Source organism: Podarcis filfolensis, assembly GCF_964270895.1.
Source record: "Podarcis filfolensis genome assembly, chromosome: 2".
NCBI classification, from domain to species: Eukaryota; Metazoa; Chordata; class Lepidosauria; order Squamata; family Lacertidae; genus Podarcis; species Podarcis filfolensis.
The window spans coordinates 90,704,668-90,723,392 of record NC_139605.1 but is presented as its reverse complement, the minus strand read 5'-3'; the positions used below and the strand labels follow the sequence as shown (position 1 = coordinate 90,723,392).

The 18,725-nt window shown below is 43.0% G+C and overlaps 2 protein-coding genes across 6 annotated transcripts in view; both read left to right on the top strand.

Annotated features, from left to right (window-relative positions):
- The window catches only part of CDR2L (cerebellar degeneration related protein 2 like), a 31,668-nt gene extending 24,338 nt beyond the window's left edge, over window positions 1–7,330 (top strand). For all 5 annotated transcript variants that reach the window (XM_083598243.1, XM_083598242.1, XM_083598241.1 and 2 more), the window contains 2 exons: window positions 919–1,083; window positions 3,999–7,330. In XM_083598243.1, the coding sequence (XP_083454369.1) occupies window positions 919–1,083; window positions 3,999–4,884 (1,051 nt within the window). In that variant the 3' untranslated portion in view covers window positions 4,885–7,330. The remainder of the gene's footprint in view (window positions 1–918; window positions 1,084–3,998) is intronic.
- Window positions 7,331–10,651: 3,321 nt separating this feature from the next.
- MRPL58 (mitochondrial ribosomal protein L58) lies at window positions 10,652–18,267 on the top strand. The gene is made up of 6 exons (XM_083598324.1): window positions 10,652–10,871; window positions 12,467–12,503; window positions 13,631–13,690; window positions 15,737–15,819; window positions 17,045–17,214; window positions 18,123–18,267. The coding sequence occupies exons 1-6, from the start codon at window positions 10,683–10,685 to the stop codon at window positions 18,205–18,207; spliced, it is 624 nt and encodes a 207-aa protein (XP_083454450.1). The 5' UTR covers window positions 10,652–10,682; the 3' UTR covers window positions 18,208–18,267.
- The last annotated feature ends 458 nt before the right edge of the window (window positions 18,268–18,725 follow it).

Sequence of the window (18,725 nt, the reverse complement as noted above, 5' to 3'; positions counted from 1 at the left end):
TGAATGGAATGCAAGATCTTCTTCCTCTTCATTGGGAGAAGAGTTTTTAATAAGAATTGGGTTTGTCAGCTACCCAGTGATGGCCAGTGGACAGGTAAGCTGATATGAGAATTTGCCCTTTGCACTGGGCTCCTCTAAGTTCTCCATATCTTAGAATACGGTGGTTTTTCTGTCTGTTTAATGCTTCCAAGTGGAGGTAGAGAACCCTTTTTCAGCCCGAGGACCACATGCCAGTGGTGGGTGGGGTTATAAAGGTAAAGGTAAATGGAGCAGCAGATGCAAATTTTACCTTTGCACAGTAGCCTAGTACAATATTGACACACCCCTTTATCCTCTATTCAGAAAAGTGAGAGGCATTAGAGTTTGAGATACAGCCCAGCCAGGCAAAACCATTTGTAGAGCAAAGAGGTGTGGCTTGGTGACAGTGCTGAAGGCCGCTACTTTGAATAATGCAGAATAGCTTAGCTCAGAAAACATGGTGGCTATAGTCTCACTATAACAGACTTCCAGGAAAGGATTTGCAGGACAGAGAGATCTAGCTTTCGAATGTGTCTCCATGATCTTTCATTGCAGATGCGTGGCTCTGCCAATCATCGGCCAGAGGTGATGGGGCAGGTAAGCACGTAGCTTGGCTAGTTTCCTGCTTACCTACCATTATAGTTAGGATGCCATCCAACTAACCAGTTATGCTTGTGCAATGGCTTTTAGTTGTGCGTTTAACTTTCCTGCCCTCTCCTCTCCCTTTAGGAGACATGTTGGGAGTGCTGAGGGCACAGAAGTTAACATTGCACAGCTAAAAGTCATTGCACTAGTATAACTCTGTAATTGGATACTGCCCTGTGTCTGTATCTCAGTCTAAAAACAAGCTAGCGTTCTCTTCTCTTTTTCTTTCCCATCAACTCTGGCTTCATGTAACAGCCTAACAGAAACCATTGAGGGGCTACAGAACCAAGTCGATGACCTACAAAAGCAGGTGGAAGAGCTGCAGAGTCTAGATCAGCTGCGCATCCGCCGGGAGAAGAGAGAGAGGCGCCGAACCATCCATACATTCCCTTGCCTCAAGGAGCTATGCTCTAGTCCCAGGTAATCTGCAGCTGGAGGGCCGGTGCTTTGCGGGCAGACAAGGGAGAACAGAGTTAGGACAGCCATTCCTTTGCAGGGGAAAGCTGTCTCGGGCAGTATGGAACGTTCCAAGGCTGCAGCAATATTTTTCATTCAGGGACCCATGGGCATTGCTAATGGCAGAAAACAGATGGAGGAAAGTTTAATTTTATAGAATAGACTGGGCTGGTGGGTGGCGGGAGAACAAACATTTACAAAGTGTGTTAAAATAATAATAATAAAATTTGCTTTTTTTGCCAGTTAAGCGGTTTCAGATCCTCTAAAAAAAATCCTAAAACCAAAGGGGGGGGAGGTGAAATGCAGATATCAGTTTTTGGCACGCATACCAGTCTCATTTCCATCTCCCTCTATTGCTGTCTGGTACACAGTTTGAGCAAATTCATATGTAGAATAGCATTATGAATTCCAGAGTGGAGAGAGAACAGGTTTTAGAAAAAGAGGGGAATATTCAGTAATGTCAGAATCCCCATTCTTGGAGAAGAAAGGAAGGAAGAAAAAGAAGCAGCGTATTATCAGAACATCTTCTGTGATTATTTTTGTTCTCAGAATGATAACTTTAATAGTGTTATCACAATAGGACAGTTCTTTCTCACCCCTTTTTTGATGTGAAGGACTGTGTGCCCTTGCTATGCGTATCTAGTATATAGGTAATTTAATTGTATACCAATAGTACCTCACTGTGTAGAACCAGTGAGCTTGCCAGAGACAGAAGTCGTTCTAGGTATGCATGTCACTTAAAAAACAGTGTGCAAGAGACTGTGCACTCGTATCCCCCCTAAATGGTACCCCTGTCAATGAAGATTCATAAATATTTGCCTGAAAACAAGGGGCTCTGCACTTTAGAAGCAGACTGACCTCATTTTCAGATGTTCCTTGCCAGTGCTAAGCTCAGAGAAAACCAGTTCTGCAGTCTACTCATCCCTTTGGCCTGCCAGCAATTTCACTGGCATAGTCTCCATGTGGGTTGCAGGGGCACCGTCTCAGCTTCTCCCATACCTGGCAGCTCTTCCACCTGCAATTCCACCCCTGTACTAGAATAACAAAAGTTCCCAGTGTAGGCTCCTCCCCAAGAGGAGCCTGATAGTCAGAGAGCTCATTTATCACCCACTCCAACTGCAATTCTTCCCTCACCTTCTGAAGACGTTCCTTTGGTGCAGGGATCGGCAACCTAAGGCCCATGGGCTACAAGCAGCCCACGGGGGTCGTTTAACCGGCCCATGAGCTGCCCCCAAACTGAGCTACCTGCTCAGCGAGTCCCCGTGCGCTGCGCTAAACCGGCACGGTGCGGGGACTCGCTTTCATGGCACCAGAAATTGTGGGTGGGCCTGATCCAGCCCATAGAGGGATCTCCGCTGGAGTGAACTGGCCCAGGCAAGGTAAACCTTGCCGACCCCTGCTTTGGTGTATTTGCTTGTTCCAGCAGGAGCCGTCTAAACCAGCAACATGCTGCATTGCAAACACAATCTGCTGAAAACCAGCAAGCGGAATTTCTGATGCTGTGATGAAAAGAATATGCTATTAGGCCATAAGCTAACCCTAGGCAAAATTTGTTCAGTGCCTATATGGATGCTTCCCCCACAATACCCCTGTGGTACTTTACCCAGAGTGCTGTAGGACTGTGTGTGTTGCCTTAATAAAACCTGCATTTGGATTTTTGTAGGTCACATTCCCTCTGGGCCACTAAGAAGAATTTTCAGTACCTCTCCCAGCCATCGGTTCCAACCTAGAATGGAATGGGTCATGGGGTGGGGGAAGGAGATGGTATGGCTCCTCCCACCCCACCCCACTTCCATCTGTTTCAGCTAATGAATCTGCTTCAGGCATCTTAATGGGGGGAGAGAATTATATATGCTGACAGAGATAAGCCAGTGTTTTCCATATTATAAAATGACTCAGGGAGATGTTATCCCACTGGGATCATATTTATAACCATCCTCCCTCTCACTCTGGACAGCTGGCTTCAGAACTAGCTAGCTCTTTAGAGACTTGGAGGCAAACTTTCAGAGGTGAGCTGCCTTAACCCATGGATTTTTTTTTCTTTTTCTGCAGCCTCTGGTCAAATAAGTTTGCTTACTGCCTTGGGCAGTAACCTGGAAAATCAAAACAGGATCCCCAAACTGTGTCTGGCATAGAATAGAACCATAAGACGGCAGACACCACATCCAACCCCCTTCAGTGCAAGAATTAGCTAACCCTTTCCTGTAAACGTTGCAATGCTTATAATAAGCAACATAGAGCACAACACATTTGGGTTTTTTTAATTCATCATCAAAATTCGCCTTAAAATCCATTATTCCCTTGAAGCCTATAGATTGTCTGTCTTCTTCCTTAGGAAACTAACCTTAAGTACATGTAGCTTTCATTTGCTCACACTCATCCCTTCTTCCCTTTTCCTCCCTCCCTTCATTGTCTTGCCTGCAGTTCTACAGCTGGGGCCCTTTTTTTTGCTGATATTACTCTGAAGAACACCATTCATAGAGGTGTCACTATAAGAACAATCATGAGTGTATAGTATGCTTATGAAGTCCTTTAAAAAGAACAGTGCAAAGGTTTTCTTTAAGTCAGTTAAGCAGAACCGTACTTGGTTGGTGACTACGGTTCAGTATGAAACTCAGGAAAGATAAGCAGAGTCCAGACAGCAAGTAGGGGAAGCATATGTTTGCCCGTTCCCCCGTGGAAGAATTACTCCTGGCACATATTAAAATAGTACATCTCAATAAGGGTTCACATATATGTTGCCATTTGGGGTGTGATACATAGGATCCTGTTGTTGCACTGAGGTAACTTCTCTGTTAACCTTTGCTAGACTTGTGGTACCCACCCTAGGAATCTATGATGATTAGTTTGCTAATGGCTGTTGTTTTTTTGAATATCAGATATGAAGATGCATTCCAGATTCATAGCTCTTCAATGGAGTTCAGTCAGATGCCCTTGGAACGAGAGAATGAGCGGCTGCAAGCAATGGTGAATTCCCTCAGGTCCCAAGTCAACCAGGAGAAACAGCGGAAGGAGAGGGTGGAGAGAGAGTACACGTCCGTCATCCAGGAGTACTCAGATCTTGAGCAGAGGGTGTGTGAGATGGAGAACTGCAAGCTGCGCATTAAAGAGCTGGAAGGAGAGTTACTGGAACTCCAGCAGATGAAGCAAGTTAAGAAGTATCTCCTCAGTAGAGAGGACAACCTGTCAGAAGCACTTCTGGAGCCATTGAACAATGCCCCAGAAGCTGACTACATTGACCTAACTGAGGAAGATGGAGGTAGAAACCATGAATCGTCCATGACAGCCTCCCCAAACCACCCTGTACGGAAAAGCTGTAGCGACACGGCCCTGAATGCCATTGTGACCAAGGATGCCGTGAGCCGCCATGAAGGCAACTACACGCTGCATGCCAATAATGTGCGCAAGAGGGGGATGTCAATCCTGAGGGAGGTGGATGAGCAGTACCATGCCCTGCTGGAAAAGTATGAGGAGCTCCTCAGCAAGTGCCGGCAGCACAAAGACAGCGTGCGCCATGCCGGTGTCCAAACCTCCCGCCCTATCTCTCGCGACAGCTCCTTTAGAGACTTCCGGGGAGAGGGTTATGAGCTGGACGAGCTCAAGACAATGGAGAAGAGCCTTAGCAAACACGTGGAGGCTGTAGACAAGCGGCTAGAGCAGAGCCAGCCAGAGTACAAAGCCCTGTTCAAAGAGATCTTCTCCCGAATCCAGAAGACAAAAGCAGACATCAACGCCACCAAGGTGAAAAAGAAGACCACAAAGTGAATCCCGCTGCTTTGGCGTCACTGCATTTGCCACAAGCAAATTCAGCATCGAGCTCTTCACTTCGGCACCAGGGAGCATTGTACGGCCTCCTGCCTCCCAAGTCCTAGGAGCTTCTCACGTTGATGTCTTCTTGCACAAAAAGGGAACCTCTTGGAGTGTTTCAGGAGTGGGAAGAGCCCACCTCACATTCTTCGAAGTCAGTGCTCCAAGCTGCCTGGGTCCCTGGATGTGCTGCAAAAAGCTCTATGTCATAGTTGTAGTTGGTACCCAAGATTTTCCAAGGAAACCCTTCGCATCACTGCAGCAGCCAGAAACCACAAACAGGAAATTAAACGAACTAGCCACAGTCTCACCTTCTCCCGCGACCAGTTGGATTTGCTTTCCATCAAGCAACACAGCAACAAGCTTGGATTTCTTACAATGCCCTGGAATACCCAGAACGTAATAATTTAAAACATCAGTTTCCAGAGGCAGCTTCCATACACGCACTCTTTTTCTTCAGTTTCCTTTCCCCCCTTCTTCTTCCCATGAAGAACCCACAGATGCATCGGCAAGACTTTTTACTGGACTTCTCTCTTTCCGTAAGGGGAGCATGTTCTTCCTGTTTAAGCCATCCTCTTATTGGTCAGGTTTTTCAATTTTTACAATGCAAGCTCATTGCAACTGGAAAAACTTGAAAAAAGATTGCTGTTATGTCTTCATCAAGCATACCTAATTGTTCCACTCATATAAGATAGGACAGAGTGAGCTTAGGTTTACACCTCCTCCAGTATTTTTATTTTAGGAAGTTAGTTGTCATCACTTCGCTCATTTAACCTGGGCTTTCCAAGAAGCCAAACAAGAAGTGCTATTACTGGCTTGGAGAGACACCCTTGTCTTCATTTGGGTGTTGCGTTCCCCATGCCTTGCCGTTCAAGTGGTTTTTCCTAATTGTCTTTTGTGGCTGGCTCCTAAGACATGATTTGCATGGGCTTGCAAAAACTGAATAGTGATGACTCATGTTAAGTAGGAGTAAATTCAGCAAAACACCCAAGTTCAGTTGTCATCACTAATAATGTTGTTTATCACACTATTCCACACAGTCACTTGTTAGTTAACGCTTCCGTTGCCAAGCTGCCTTTTCCAAAGGCTCTCTCTACTCCATTTATACATTCAGCCTCGCCTACATATACCACACATTTACACACAAAAGGCCTCTTCAGTCTCAGGAATAGTCAGTATCCATTTCACAGAAATACAGAATTGGGATTCTTTAGTCACATGCTAATAAGCGATGGTTAGGGTCACATGCATATATGAAAATAAGCAGTATTATATTTCACTAAGTTTAGGGTACACATGCCAGAGTTCTCACTTGTGAGGGGACAATAGTAGCAATGATTATTAACTTACCAAGCAGTATTATACTTGAAGAAATTTTGGATCAGTTTCTTGTTTAGTTGTACCTGAATAAGACCCAAAGTCTGTGATGTTTCTTTGAAATCATGCTAGTGTTAAATGAGTCTGCCTTTTCATTATTTCCAGCTTATTCCTTCATGTCCTCTCACTTTTCAGCACTGTTTCTTCTTTGACTGCGATTCTCAAATCGCACGCTTTGCAGTGGTCAGTATTAACAGGCCCGAGCCAAGTGACTTGAGGACCATGGCTCCTTACAGTTGGCTGCCAACATTTCTGCTTCTTGCCATGCTTTTACATTTCATGTTGGTAGACCTGGTTTTGACCTGAAGCCGATTTTGTGAACTAAGTAAATACAGGGTAAGAAGGCAGATGTGTGGAAAGTCAATGGTTAAGTCAAACAGAGTGAGATTTTTACTCCTCTGCCATCAGATTGTCATCTCGTTATGTGTTTGCTAGATTCTTGCCATGGGGGTCCTTGTGTTCAGCCAATTGAAGTCACTTTTGTAATGTGTGAAAGTATTTTTGAGCAAGCCTGCCCAGGGGCTCTTCTTTCTGGAAAGATTCTTCCTCTACTACTTAATGCCAAAACTTCTTTTGTACCCTTGATGTGGCCCAGCTTTTGAAGTATTAGGAGCCATAGACATGATTGTGGCTGCCACTCTGGTAACCATAATGACAAACCTTCATGCCTTACAGTTGAAAAATCAAGTTGTCTGGGGGGTAAAATAACAAAGGAAGTTGGTTTTCTCAAGAGCATTTACCTTGCTCTGTGTGGCTGCCATCATGGCTGCTGATGTTTTGATTAACTTTCCTTTACTATCTTTCTACTAAGGGACTTTTGAACGGATGTTTGTTCTCAAGTCATCTGTTTGTTGCATCAGTATTTGGGGCGGGAGGGGGCCATTGCAATCATTCTTGGTTTTGAACACCGTTAATGTGCAAACCAGCATCCCAGTTTAAGTGTAGTATACTTAAAATTAATATATTTAAAAATGCTTTATTCTCTTCTTAAATAAAAAAAGAAACACCAGTATTCTGAACACGGAAATTTCTTGTGTTTATTTCTTTGCATTCCAGAAATAGGCTTGCTGCTTTGAATTCTCAGCATCATTTAGGTCAAGAAAATGCTTTAGGCATGATAAAAAGTGGAGGGTAACCACCAGAATGGATGTGCTGCTTCTCTTTATTTATTACATAACAGATAGTTCCTGGTTTTGTGGGACAAGCACTCACTCTGTTATTAAAAAGCACCCCTTTACCCACGTCAACATTCTGAACGCTCCAGTATCTTGAAACATTTTCTTCCATGCTTGCAAATGTCAGCTTTGATTTCTTGAACACACTTCAGAGTAATTACTCATGCAAGCAATGAGATATTAACACTTGCCTCAACAAAGGGACAGCTGCATCGCATTGCCAGTCAGTTCAGCAAAATGCTGAGAGCATAATTTCTTTGACCAAAAATAATACTGGCTGTATTGTGTACAAAAAAAATCTAGTGAACTTGTCTTTCCACTAAAAAACAGAATCTGCTTCCTACTTCTATAGCGTATATCCGTCTTAAAGCTCCCTGGCATGCTGTTCATCAGCTGGATCCTCATTGTTGTGGAAACCTTTTATACAGCCTGGGGTGTAAATAGCAGATGGGACCAGAGGCACAATGGATGGGACTCTTAACTTTGTACAATAAGCTACATTCCAGACACACAAATCGGAGGATTCTACACACACACACACCACTTAGGCAGTTGAGGTGTTATCACAGGACAGTTTCCAGCCAGCCAGAAGCACTTGCATGGAGCAAGCAGGTGAGCGGCATTGCTTGGGAGAGAGGATGTGGATTCAGGAGAGTCTGAGAGCTAGATAGCTGCATTTCATCCCCCAGGCCTGAGGTTCCTTACAGCTGCTCAACATGAGATGAAAACTTGTCACCGGTTGAACTAAAGTGATGGGCAATCCTGCTCTAGGTTAGATTTAATTTGGACTCGCTGAGTTAATAAACTGCTTGTTTGTTTCATATTTAGCTTGTTATTAAAGAGCTTGGTTTCTTCCAGATGGCCTCTGCTATGTGTCATCAGTTATATAACCTGCAAGCTCTGGAGACCCCCTTGCCAGGCACCGCAGATGTGGCTCTTGCACAAGCCGAAGAGATGGCTACCAAACTGGGGAAGCAACACCAACAGGAAAAGAGAGGCACTCTGGGTACATGGGGAAAGGTTTATTTCTGGCCAAATGCACTTCAGAGCTTGTTTATGCACTTGCTGTGAACAGCTCTATTCAAAGCTTGCCCTCGGAAAGATTATTCCAAAACGTATACAGTACTGCCTCAAATAAATCACCAGGAGTTCCTTCCTGTCTTTTTTCTTCCTCCAAGTAGTATGGATTCCCAAATCTATGCCAAACAGGCTATGAGAAGGCTAGAAGCCTGTTTTTGGCCCTGGTGTATGCTGACCATATCTAGGGTCTACAGCAGTTCAGGGGGCCTAGCCCCCAGTTCAGGGGCCTGCTGTGTCCCCCAAAGACTTAACTAATTTTGAGAGCAATTGTGGAAAAATAAAATACACAGCGCTCTGGTGGCCAGAGTGAATGCAGTCCTCCTCAGGCCCAAAATATTAGCCAATTTAGAGATTTTGAAATTTCAGTTTCATAATCTGGCAATACCATACTGCCACCAAATTCCAGGTTGTTCCGGGGGAAATTGTCAGGAACCCTAAGTGGGATTAAACCAGCATCATACATTAGTATGAATGCAAATGGTTCTGCCTTCAGCAGATAATCAAGAGCCATGATCACAGTTTTTCAGCCTAAAGGCCTTCAGATTGGGGGAAAGAGCAAGTAATAGGGCATGGTTAGCTTCTAAAAAACACAAGCAAACATCAATGGGCCACATTTTTGCATCTTTGCTGCCAAGCTCCTTCCACCCCAATTACCATGCTCTCCATGTTGTGTCCCTAAGCAACTCACCACTATCCTCTGTCTCATTTGCTAGATCAACATTTCAAAGCCACGAGGGAATTTTGAAAAACTTGCCGTCTTTTCTCCAAACTGCAACAGAGATTAAATACTGTCAAATACAAGATACTTCACTATGTCTGTTGGTTCTGGCAAATACTGTGAATAAAAGCAGGGGGTTGGACTAGACGACCCTTGTGGTCCCTTCCAACTCTACAATTCTATGAAGAGAACTAATGAATTTACATCTAGTAACTTGGCTCCATTATATGAGATCCTGTCCACTGACCTCCTGGAGCCTAACTATTTACCACAAGGCAAAAGCACCAAATTTCAAAAAATCAAATTTGATTATTTTGTCCCCCTCCAAATTTTCCTTTGACAAAGCATTTCCTCTGACCTACAGCTGAACATGAACATTTGCTCTGTTTATGAACCAGCAGCATTACTTCCAGTGTATAATGAGAATCGTTCCTTGGGTTATCCAAGACTGAAAACTTAACCCCTCAGGCAACTGAAACCATGCATGTGGTTTCCATCGGTTAATGTATTTTACAGCCCAGTCCTGTTTACTCAGAAGTCAATCCCTCCGAGTTCAATTAAGCTTGCTCCTAAATAGGGAGATCTGCTATTCTTTCATTGGGATCAAACTCCATTGAACACAGTGGGACTTGACTTTCAAGCAAATACTTGGGCAACGGCTTGCTTGTGTGCCTCCAACTTTGAAATTTCACAGGAATGCTTGGAAACATAGGGATTCCCTGCAAATAGCTGATACACTCAAAACGAAAACAAGCACATTTTGGCCCAGTACTTTTAATTATGAGGACAATGCTACAATTCTGAGCAGAATCCAGCGATTTACTTATTTATTTTTAAAATAAAAAGTGCTATTTGCTCCATTTTGACCTGATAATAGGAGTTTCTCCAGGCTGCTCACAAAGCAAATATAAAATAGGTTAAAATGTAACATTCATATAAAACCAGTGCTTTTTTTCAGGGGGGATACAAGGATACCCTGCATACCCCTAAACATTTTGTGAATCTTTGTACTTTTGTCCATTTACTGTATTTATTTCCCCCGATTTGAAATATAAAATGGTGATTTTCTTGAGTCAAAATAAGAGTACCTCTAAACATTTTTTAAGGGGAAAAGCACTGTATAAAACAATTAAAACTAAAACAGATTCGTTTTAGAAACTGAAATGCAATTTAAATCTAAGAAGCTCAGACTGTGGAAGATAAAAGTGTTCAGAAGTGGACAGCCTATATCAACAGCAGCGCAGGCACAGCGTATCTCCTCCCCAGATTTTGGAATCGCATACGCGCGCTTATGCAAGAGGCGGAGGGGAAAGGTGAGGAGGAGAACCGTGTTTCTCCGGAACGGCAAGTGACCGAGTGCCTTTTGTAGCCGGACTTTTTTAGAACAGCACTCAGCCCAGCACAAGATGGCGGCGTGCGCGCTGCGCTGCCTCTGGCGATGGCCGGCGCTGAAGCTGCTCTCCGCAGAAGCGGCTCGGGACTTCCCGCGCCGAGCCATCGCCTCCGCTCGCCCAGACTCCGGTTCTGAATTCCGGAGCGAATACAGCTTGGACAAACTCTACCCCTCGCAGCAAAAAGGAGCCGACGCAAAAAAGGTTAGGAATCCGGATTGGAGGCGATTGATGGTCGGAGCACCTAGATCTATATAAAAAGCAGAGTAGCGCCTTCCGTGGATTTCCGTTTGCATAGTTCTACGCCTCTCCCTCACCGCCGGTCTGCGGGCGGAAGTTGCGTTGCCCCATGTAAATGGATAGGCCTAAGAATAGGAACTGGGGAAACGCAGGTTCGAATCCCAGCTGCGCTTATTAACTTCACTGGGTGGCCTTGGGCTGGTCGTTGTCTCTTACCCGGACCTACCTCACGGACATGTTGGGAGGATAAAATAGAGCTGCCTCTTGTTTAGAGGGGGGTCATGATATAGACAGATGTAATAAATAAAATAGCATATTTTCTCTGAGGGGATAGCCATAGCTGTCAACTTTTCCCTTTTCTTGCGAGGAATCCTATTCGGAATAAGGGAATTTCCCTTAAAAAAAGGGAAACGTTGACAGCTATGGGGATAGCACATCTGTCCCAATGTGAACAAATGTGAGCAGCAAAGATAAACAATTCTTGTTTTTTGTTTATATATCTCAGTTTCCCTCCCTTATGACACCCAAAGCAGTGTATGTGCTGTTCCCAAGCAGCCTCCTATCTAGCCACTGACCAGAACCCAGTTCTGCTTAGTTTGAGTAAGGTGATGGTTCTGCAAGCTGTTAGATTGTACTACCCTTTTGCTTCTAACTCTGCCTTTACTTAATCTTAAATGTTATCTAATTCAACTTCCTGCCAATGTAGGAAATTCACTCCTACCATTTGCCTAATAATAACAATAATAATTTATTTATTTATACCCCGCCCATCTGGCTGGGTTTCCCAGCCACTCTGGGCGCCTCCCAACAGAATAATCATAATAAAGTGATAAAACATCAAACATTAAAAACTTCCCTAAACAGGGCTGCCTTCAGATGTTTTCTAGAAGTCAGATAGTTGTTTATTTCCTTGACATCTGATGGGAGGGTGTTCCACAGGGCAGGCGCTACTACCAAGAAGGCCCTCTGCCTCGTTCCCTGTAGCTTCACTTCTCACAGTGAGGGAACCAGCGATAGGTAGCTATCCAGTATGTTTTATCTGGAGAATGGCAATGAGATGCTGAGACTGAATTCAAGGGTGGTGATTTCTTTTTCAGACTCAGTCGTACAATGATTCTGCATGTTGAAGTCCTCATGAGTTGCCCCTCCTCTTTTTTCTTGAAGGTTCAGATGTGATAAACTAGTATTGTGAATGACTTGACAATAGTGGATACAACTTACTGCTCCTGGTTGAATAAAGGGTTTTCAGAATCTGATGAACCACACTTAGTTCAAGAAGTCCTCTGATTGTGAGCTTTGCTGAACTGAAAAATGGTCACAAGAGTCTGGTCTAAGACGTTAAAGCTGAGGAAACAAAATAATTTGAGTGCCTAGAAATCTATATTGTACAAAGTAAAGCTAAAAATTGATAGACCCTGCCAATGGCCTTAAAAAAAAATAATCTATTGCTGTAGTTGCATATTTTTCCATTTTCTGTTTATACACTAATTGTACTACAGAAATTTTTACAGTAGTATTAAGTTGCAGTTGCTTAACAATATGTATCTCTGTGTTAACAGGACTTGGCAAACCAGACTGTTCCCGACATACCTGTAGGTGAGTCCAGAACCTTAGAGAAGTGACGTCTCTTTCTCCCGAATGATTTCCCCAGGCATTCATTTTATTTGCCTGTAACAGTGTAATCCTATGCAGGCTTGCTTGGAAGTAAGTACTATGGCTATATTTCTGATTTAAACAGGCCTATAGGCTTGTGCTGTAAATCAGTTAAACTTTTATTTAGTGGAGGGTTGGGTACTGGCACAGAACTGCAAAGAACAGGTGGGCCAATCATTAACAAAACGATGCCTTATAGTGCTTGTGTTGCCAGTGGAGGCCACATGCCAGTGGTGGGTGAGGCCAGAGGCAAAAGTGAAGAGAGCAAGCCATGTGCCTTCTTTGTACAGTAAGTTTCTTTCTACACACAGTCACACATCACCCTCTGTTTTCCATCCAGGCAGGCAAGAGGCATTATCAGAGTTCCAGGACATATTATAGCAAGGCAAAGACACTCAAGGAGAGTGTGAAACATGGTCTGCAGAGGGGATGTAGCTTGGGGAGAGTCCCAAGGACCACGTAAAGAGACACATTTGGCCCTGCGGCTCAGGATCTACCCCCATGCTAAGCCAAACCTCAGGAGTAATGTGGCTGCAGTATTTTCACATGCACCAGTACACTTCCTTGCTCATTCTAAGCTCTAGTTCAGCTTAATGTCACACGTAACTCAGGATGCTTATCTTAATTTTACATTTGATAAAGCAGTAATTAATTCTATGCGCTTGTATGCTACCTTAAAAAATATATACTTCAAGCATTGTTTTTATTATATATCGAAAACATTCAGAAACATATATCCTAAAAACAATGCCCATAGTCCCATGTAGTCTTATTGGGAAGTAAATCCCGTTGGTGGAAAATGCTTTCGCTGAGGGTGCCACAGCAATTCATTACCTGCTTATTTCACCAGATGGAGAATAACTACTTAAGGACAATCAGAATGCTCCTACAGGAGCGTTACAGGAGTGTTTATTGGAGTTACCTTCATACTTCACCTCTATTCCAAGTGTGACCTTCCAGATCAGTATATCCTTTCCTATGCAATTTCACCCTTTCTTCTTCTTCTTCCATATACATAAACAAAACCATGACTGTATCTTTTCAATATTTCTCTTTGCAATCTTTTCCAGATCGTTTGTCCATATCGTATTGCCGAAGTAGTGGCCCAGGAGGCCAGAATGTTAATAAAGGTACGAAAAACATCGGAGCAGATTTAAATAGATACTTGTCCTGGGCATGTATACTTGGGAGTGAGCTCCCTTTTGAGGAAACATGAGTAGAATCAAGCTGTGGATTTTTCTGTTAACCAGTGGTGCTATTAGATGTGTAAAGTTAACGTTTGTACATCTAAATCTGAGGACTCATTAGCCTTATGAATTTGACAAGTACTGAAAGATCAGTGCTTCTTTTTAACTGTCAGACGGTGTGGTGGTTGCTCACGAGTAACCAGGCAGGAGTAACCAACCTGTCTTTGGCAGGTTTTTATTTGTGCAAACTATTTACAGTGCAGGACCAGAAAGTTCATGTCCGTCTCAATCACTTGCAGATTCCGGGAGTGGCCCCTTCCGGTTTCCCCTCCAGCATAAGAACTTAAGACACCCCAAATATCCGCCTTCCCTCCTTGTGTTTCACACCTCTGCATAAACTGGGCGACAGAAATGGCGTCCCTGTTTCCTGGCTGGCCGGGCTAGGTGAGGCGCTTGGGCTCTCAGTAGCATCTTTGAGCCCTCCCCTCGCTCGGCTTTCCCATTCCACCTCTGCTCCACTGGAGGTGTGGCTTTCCCCTTCGTAGAATGATGAGCTGCTTCTCAGGAGCATGGGCGGCTCCCTGTATTCCAATGCCTCCCTCCCCTGTCCTGATGGCAGCTCCCTGACATTAACTAGTTTCTCTTTTCTTCATTTTTTTTTAAAAGATCAGAGTTAATATTCAGTGCTGTAATAGGAACGCCCTCTCCTGTCCTCTGCAAGTCCCTGTGTTCCCCCCATCTGCTCCAGAGATTCCTCCAACTCTTTGGAGATTTTGGGACATGTGTTTGATACATAAAACTCCTGTGACTTTAATTTTTTTTTAATTATATTTTATTAATTTTCCATACATTCAATCCACATTACAATTTCTGTTAAATTTTCCATTTTTGACTTCCTTCGGCTTCTCTGCCAATCATCCAAATTCAAACTTCTTTAATTACACATTTCCAAATTTTACTATTGCCTTTATACCTACCCCCCCACTTCTATTTTGCCTTTTTACAATATTTCTTATTCTGTTACAGAACTTCTCTGAATGCCACTGACGTTATTGCATTATCACTTATACATTCCCAGTATTCAACTAATTTTCCCCAGTCCTCGATAAACTTTTGATCTCGTAGATATCTGATCTTCCCAGTCATTTTCTCAAGTTCTGCATAGTCCATCAGCTTCATTCTCCACTCCTCCAATGTTGGAATTTGTTCTTGTTTCCGTTTCTGGGCCAGTAGTATTCTTGCCGCTGTTACTGCATATTGGAAAAGTTTGTGGTCCTTTCTATTTATTTCATTGCCAACAATTCCTAAAAGAAAAGCCTCTGGTTTCTTGACAAATGTATATTTCAACATTTTTTTCAACTCATTATATATCAACTCCCAGAAGCTTTTCACTTTCTTACATTCCCACCACATATGGTAAAATGTACCATCTTTTTCCTTACATTTCCAACACTTCTTACATGTTTTGTCCATTTTTGCAAGTTTTACTGGTGTGATATACCATCTGTATATCATTTTCATAACATTTTCCTTTAGTGCAGTACATGCAGTAAATTTAATACTTTCATTCCATAGTTTTATCCAGTCGTTAAATTGTATATTATAACCAATAAACTCCTGTGACTTTAAAGTGGTTTTTTTGAGTTGTTTACAAGGAAACATTGTTTACAAGGGGGGGAAATGCTCCTGAGGGAGGACTTTGCCGGCCAAAATGCATTGGGCATTAATAAAAAGTATTACTTTTCGGCTTTTTTGAGATTGAGTCTCCTTTTTTGCCATGTCTCTTGGAATGCCAAGAATTCTTCTGAAAATGCAGGACACTTCAAAGTTAGATGGTGGGGGGGTGACATTTCGCATGGCAGCAAGATCAGCTGGTGGGGTATGTGTGACATCACTGAATTGAAATCTGAACCTGCAGCCTTTGGATAGGATGTGTAGTTCTCCATGTGCCCCTAGGAATAGTCATGTATTTCTTTGTTTCACTCGCAGTAAATACGAAGGCAGAAGTCCGGTTCCATTTGGCAACAGCAGATTGGATCTCGGAAGATGTGCGACAGAAAATGGCCACAATGGTAATTCTTAGCGTTTATCTTTCTTTTCCTAGGTACTTCCCAAGCTATTTAGCCCAGCAGGATAGTTTGATCTTGGTGTATTAGTTTATTGAAGCAGCACACAAGGAAATTAGGGTGCTCTGAGAAGCCATTTAGGCAATATAACTCAATATTGATTACATATAAACATATGCTAACTGTGGTTAGCATCACATTCAAGGCACAATGCAATGCTGAAAATTTGTTGGCTGAGGGACTTTTGGATTTGTGCATTCTATTTGTATGGGCTTCTTTTCCATTCCTGGGCTGAGCACACATTGGATACAGCAGCCGTTTGGTCTAGGCATAACGCAAGCCTAGGACTGCTTGCCACCTTTAGCTAGTGTCTGGTGACCTGTGCAAATCTAACTTCTGCATTGAGGAAAGTAATTGCTAAGCATAAGCTAAGTTAATGGCTGGAATTTTTTTTTCTAAAGCATTTTAACACTGAAAGTGATCTATTATCCTTACCTCATTTTTCACTCTGCAGTGTGATTGCTGTATACCCAAGAACAGTGCCTGGAGGGTTTGGTTAATTGTCGCAACTCTTTATTTGTTGAAGATGTGTTACCCTATTATGGAAACCAGATCCTTTTTTTTCATCAGCACTCTGGTGCTGGGTAATGTAACAGAGGAGCCTTGGAGCAGTGGAGATATTGAGGTCCACGCAACAGAACACCTCACCTAGTGGCATCAGCCAGATCCTAGTGCTTGAAAGTTTGCTGTTCTTGACATTCTGCTGGAAACTTGTTTATATTCTGCAAAAGCTCCCCCAGTTACAGTAGTACTGGAGTGCCTGCTCTCCGGTTCCCCTGCCCAGTAAATGAGGTATCCACTTTTTACTGGGCAGCCCATATCCAAGGTGGGAATAAGCAGGATTCTAATCCACAGCTTCCTATAAGCAGTTTACTGAGACACAGATAATTTCCCCAGCACCATTACACAGTAAATCTAAAACTTTCATTGAGGCTGCAGACCCATGTATTCCTGGGAATAAGCCCCAGTGAACCCGGTGAGATTTAACTTCAAAGTGAACATGCATAGGATTGGGCATGGTAACTTTCAGAAGAGACGGTCAGAAGTTGCCTCCTGTGGCAATCATGTCTGCTTCCCTCTTTTTAAAAAAACAAAAAACAAAACCTGATTTTTAGGCTGGTAAACTAATGAAAATGGAACGCTCCATAGTAAAAAATGTTTTCTTTCCCAGCACAAGAATAGGATCAGTAAATCTGGAGAACTGATAGTCACCTCTGAAGTAAGTCGCTACCAGATGAGGAATTTGGCAGCTTGCTTGCAAAAAATCAGAGAGATGATTATAGAAGCCACTGAGATGCCTCGAACTGAATCGAAAGAGACGGTGGAAATGATCAGAAGCAGGTATGAGTCCACTAGTCAGATAACACTTCAATCAGCATGTATCTGTAGCTGACAGCTGTTGCATTAAAAATGGCACCCTACAGTGCTCACTTAGAGCAAGGTGAAATCATCTGTAGCTACCATTAGCCAAGCAGAGCAGCTACTTGCTTCCAACTGTCAAGGGTGCATCACAAAATCATATTAGGTAGCTTAGGCAAGGATCCAGGAGGCCCTCAGCTGACCCCTGGTTTTAACATATCATAGCCTTCATTTTCTCTTAGTTCTAGCTGGACAAGCTGAGATAGTTTTTGTTTCTTGACTTAGGGCAGAGCACCATGGGTCATCTCTTGTGTGTATTAGAGTGTAAGTGGACCTCTGGAATCGTAATACAGTGGTACCTCGCAAGACGAAATTAATTCGTTCTGCGAGTTTTTTCGTCTTGCGAATTTTTCGTCTTGTGAAGCACGGATTCCCTGGGTATTAACGGTTTTAAGAAAAAGGAAACAAACTCACAAGACGTTTTCGTCTTGCGAAGCAAGCCCATAGGGAAATTCGTCTTGCGAAGCAACTCAAAAAACGAAAAACTCTTTCGTCTTGCGAGTTTTTCGTCTTACGAGGCATTCGTCTTGCGAGGTACCACTGTATATACATCCGAGGTAGCATTGCTGTATTTCACTTATATAGAAAGGGCATCACTTTCAGAATGTTGCACTTGGTTAAAACATAGCAGGTACCTCTTCTCTGGGAAAATATCAACTACTTCAGGCTTTTTAGAAGAAATATCCCTTGACTACTTAGGATTTTGCTTTTCTTTGAAGTGTTAATTCTGCGTGACAAGAACCTGATACAAATCATTTATGATAACAAACCGGAATCATTTCCCAGACACACTTAAGTATGTCATCCTCAACCTCTCTATTTGATTTTAGGGTGGAGAAAATGAACCGTGAACGCCTCCGACAAAAAAAGATTCGCTCTTCTGTAAAACAAAGCCGGCATGTGGACTTTGACTGAACGCACCAGAGAAAAAGAGCATTCTGGAACACATCCATTGGACTCTTTCTAATATTTGGATTTGGAAAAGAATAAAAAAACCTTACACCATAAAATCTGTTCCTTGCAGTTTATGAAATGGGGGTGGACGTTTTCGCTAAAACTAATGGAGCTTGAAGCTGAAGTCCTATGTCAACTGCCATAACATACATTTACCAGAGTAATTAATCCAACTCTTCTTGGCTGTAGCACAGAGCTTTTCAAACTGTGTGCTGTGACACATTAGTGTGTCGGCTGCAGTTTGTAGATGTGTCATGCAATGCTGGAAAGGGGCTAGTTTAACCTCCTGATTCGGTAGTAAAACTGAAATACTGTTGTCACAAAATGATGCATGTCTAAAAAGTGTGTCACCAACATGTCAAGTTTGGAAAGCTCTGCTGTAGTGGTTAGCTTTTAAATGAACAGCTCTTCTAAGCATGAGTCTTGTACATTTTTTGAATCATTTCTAGGGCAGCTGTACTGTACCATGTTTGTTTGCT

Excerpts from the sequence above, each read along its gene's own strand:
- MRPL58 (XM_083598324.1), top strand. The coding sequence starts at position 10,683 with ATGGCGGCGTGCGCGCTGCGCTGCCTCTGGCGATGGCCGGCGCTGAAG. Across the intron at positions 12,504-13,630 it reads TGTTCCCGACATACCTGTAG|ATCGTTTGTCCATATCGTAT; the intron begins GTGAGTCCAGAA and ends AATCTTTTCCAG. Across the intron at positions 17,215-18,122 it reads GTGGAAATGATCAGAAGCAG|GGTGGAGAAAATGAACCGTG; the intron begins GTATGAGTCCAC and ends ATTTGATTTTAG.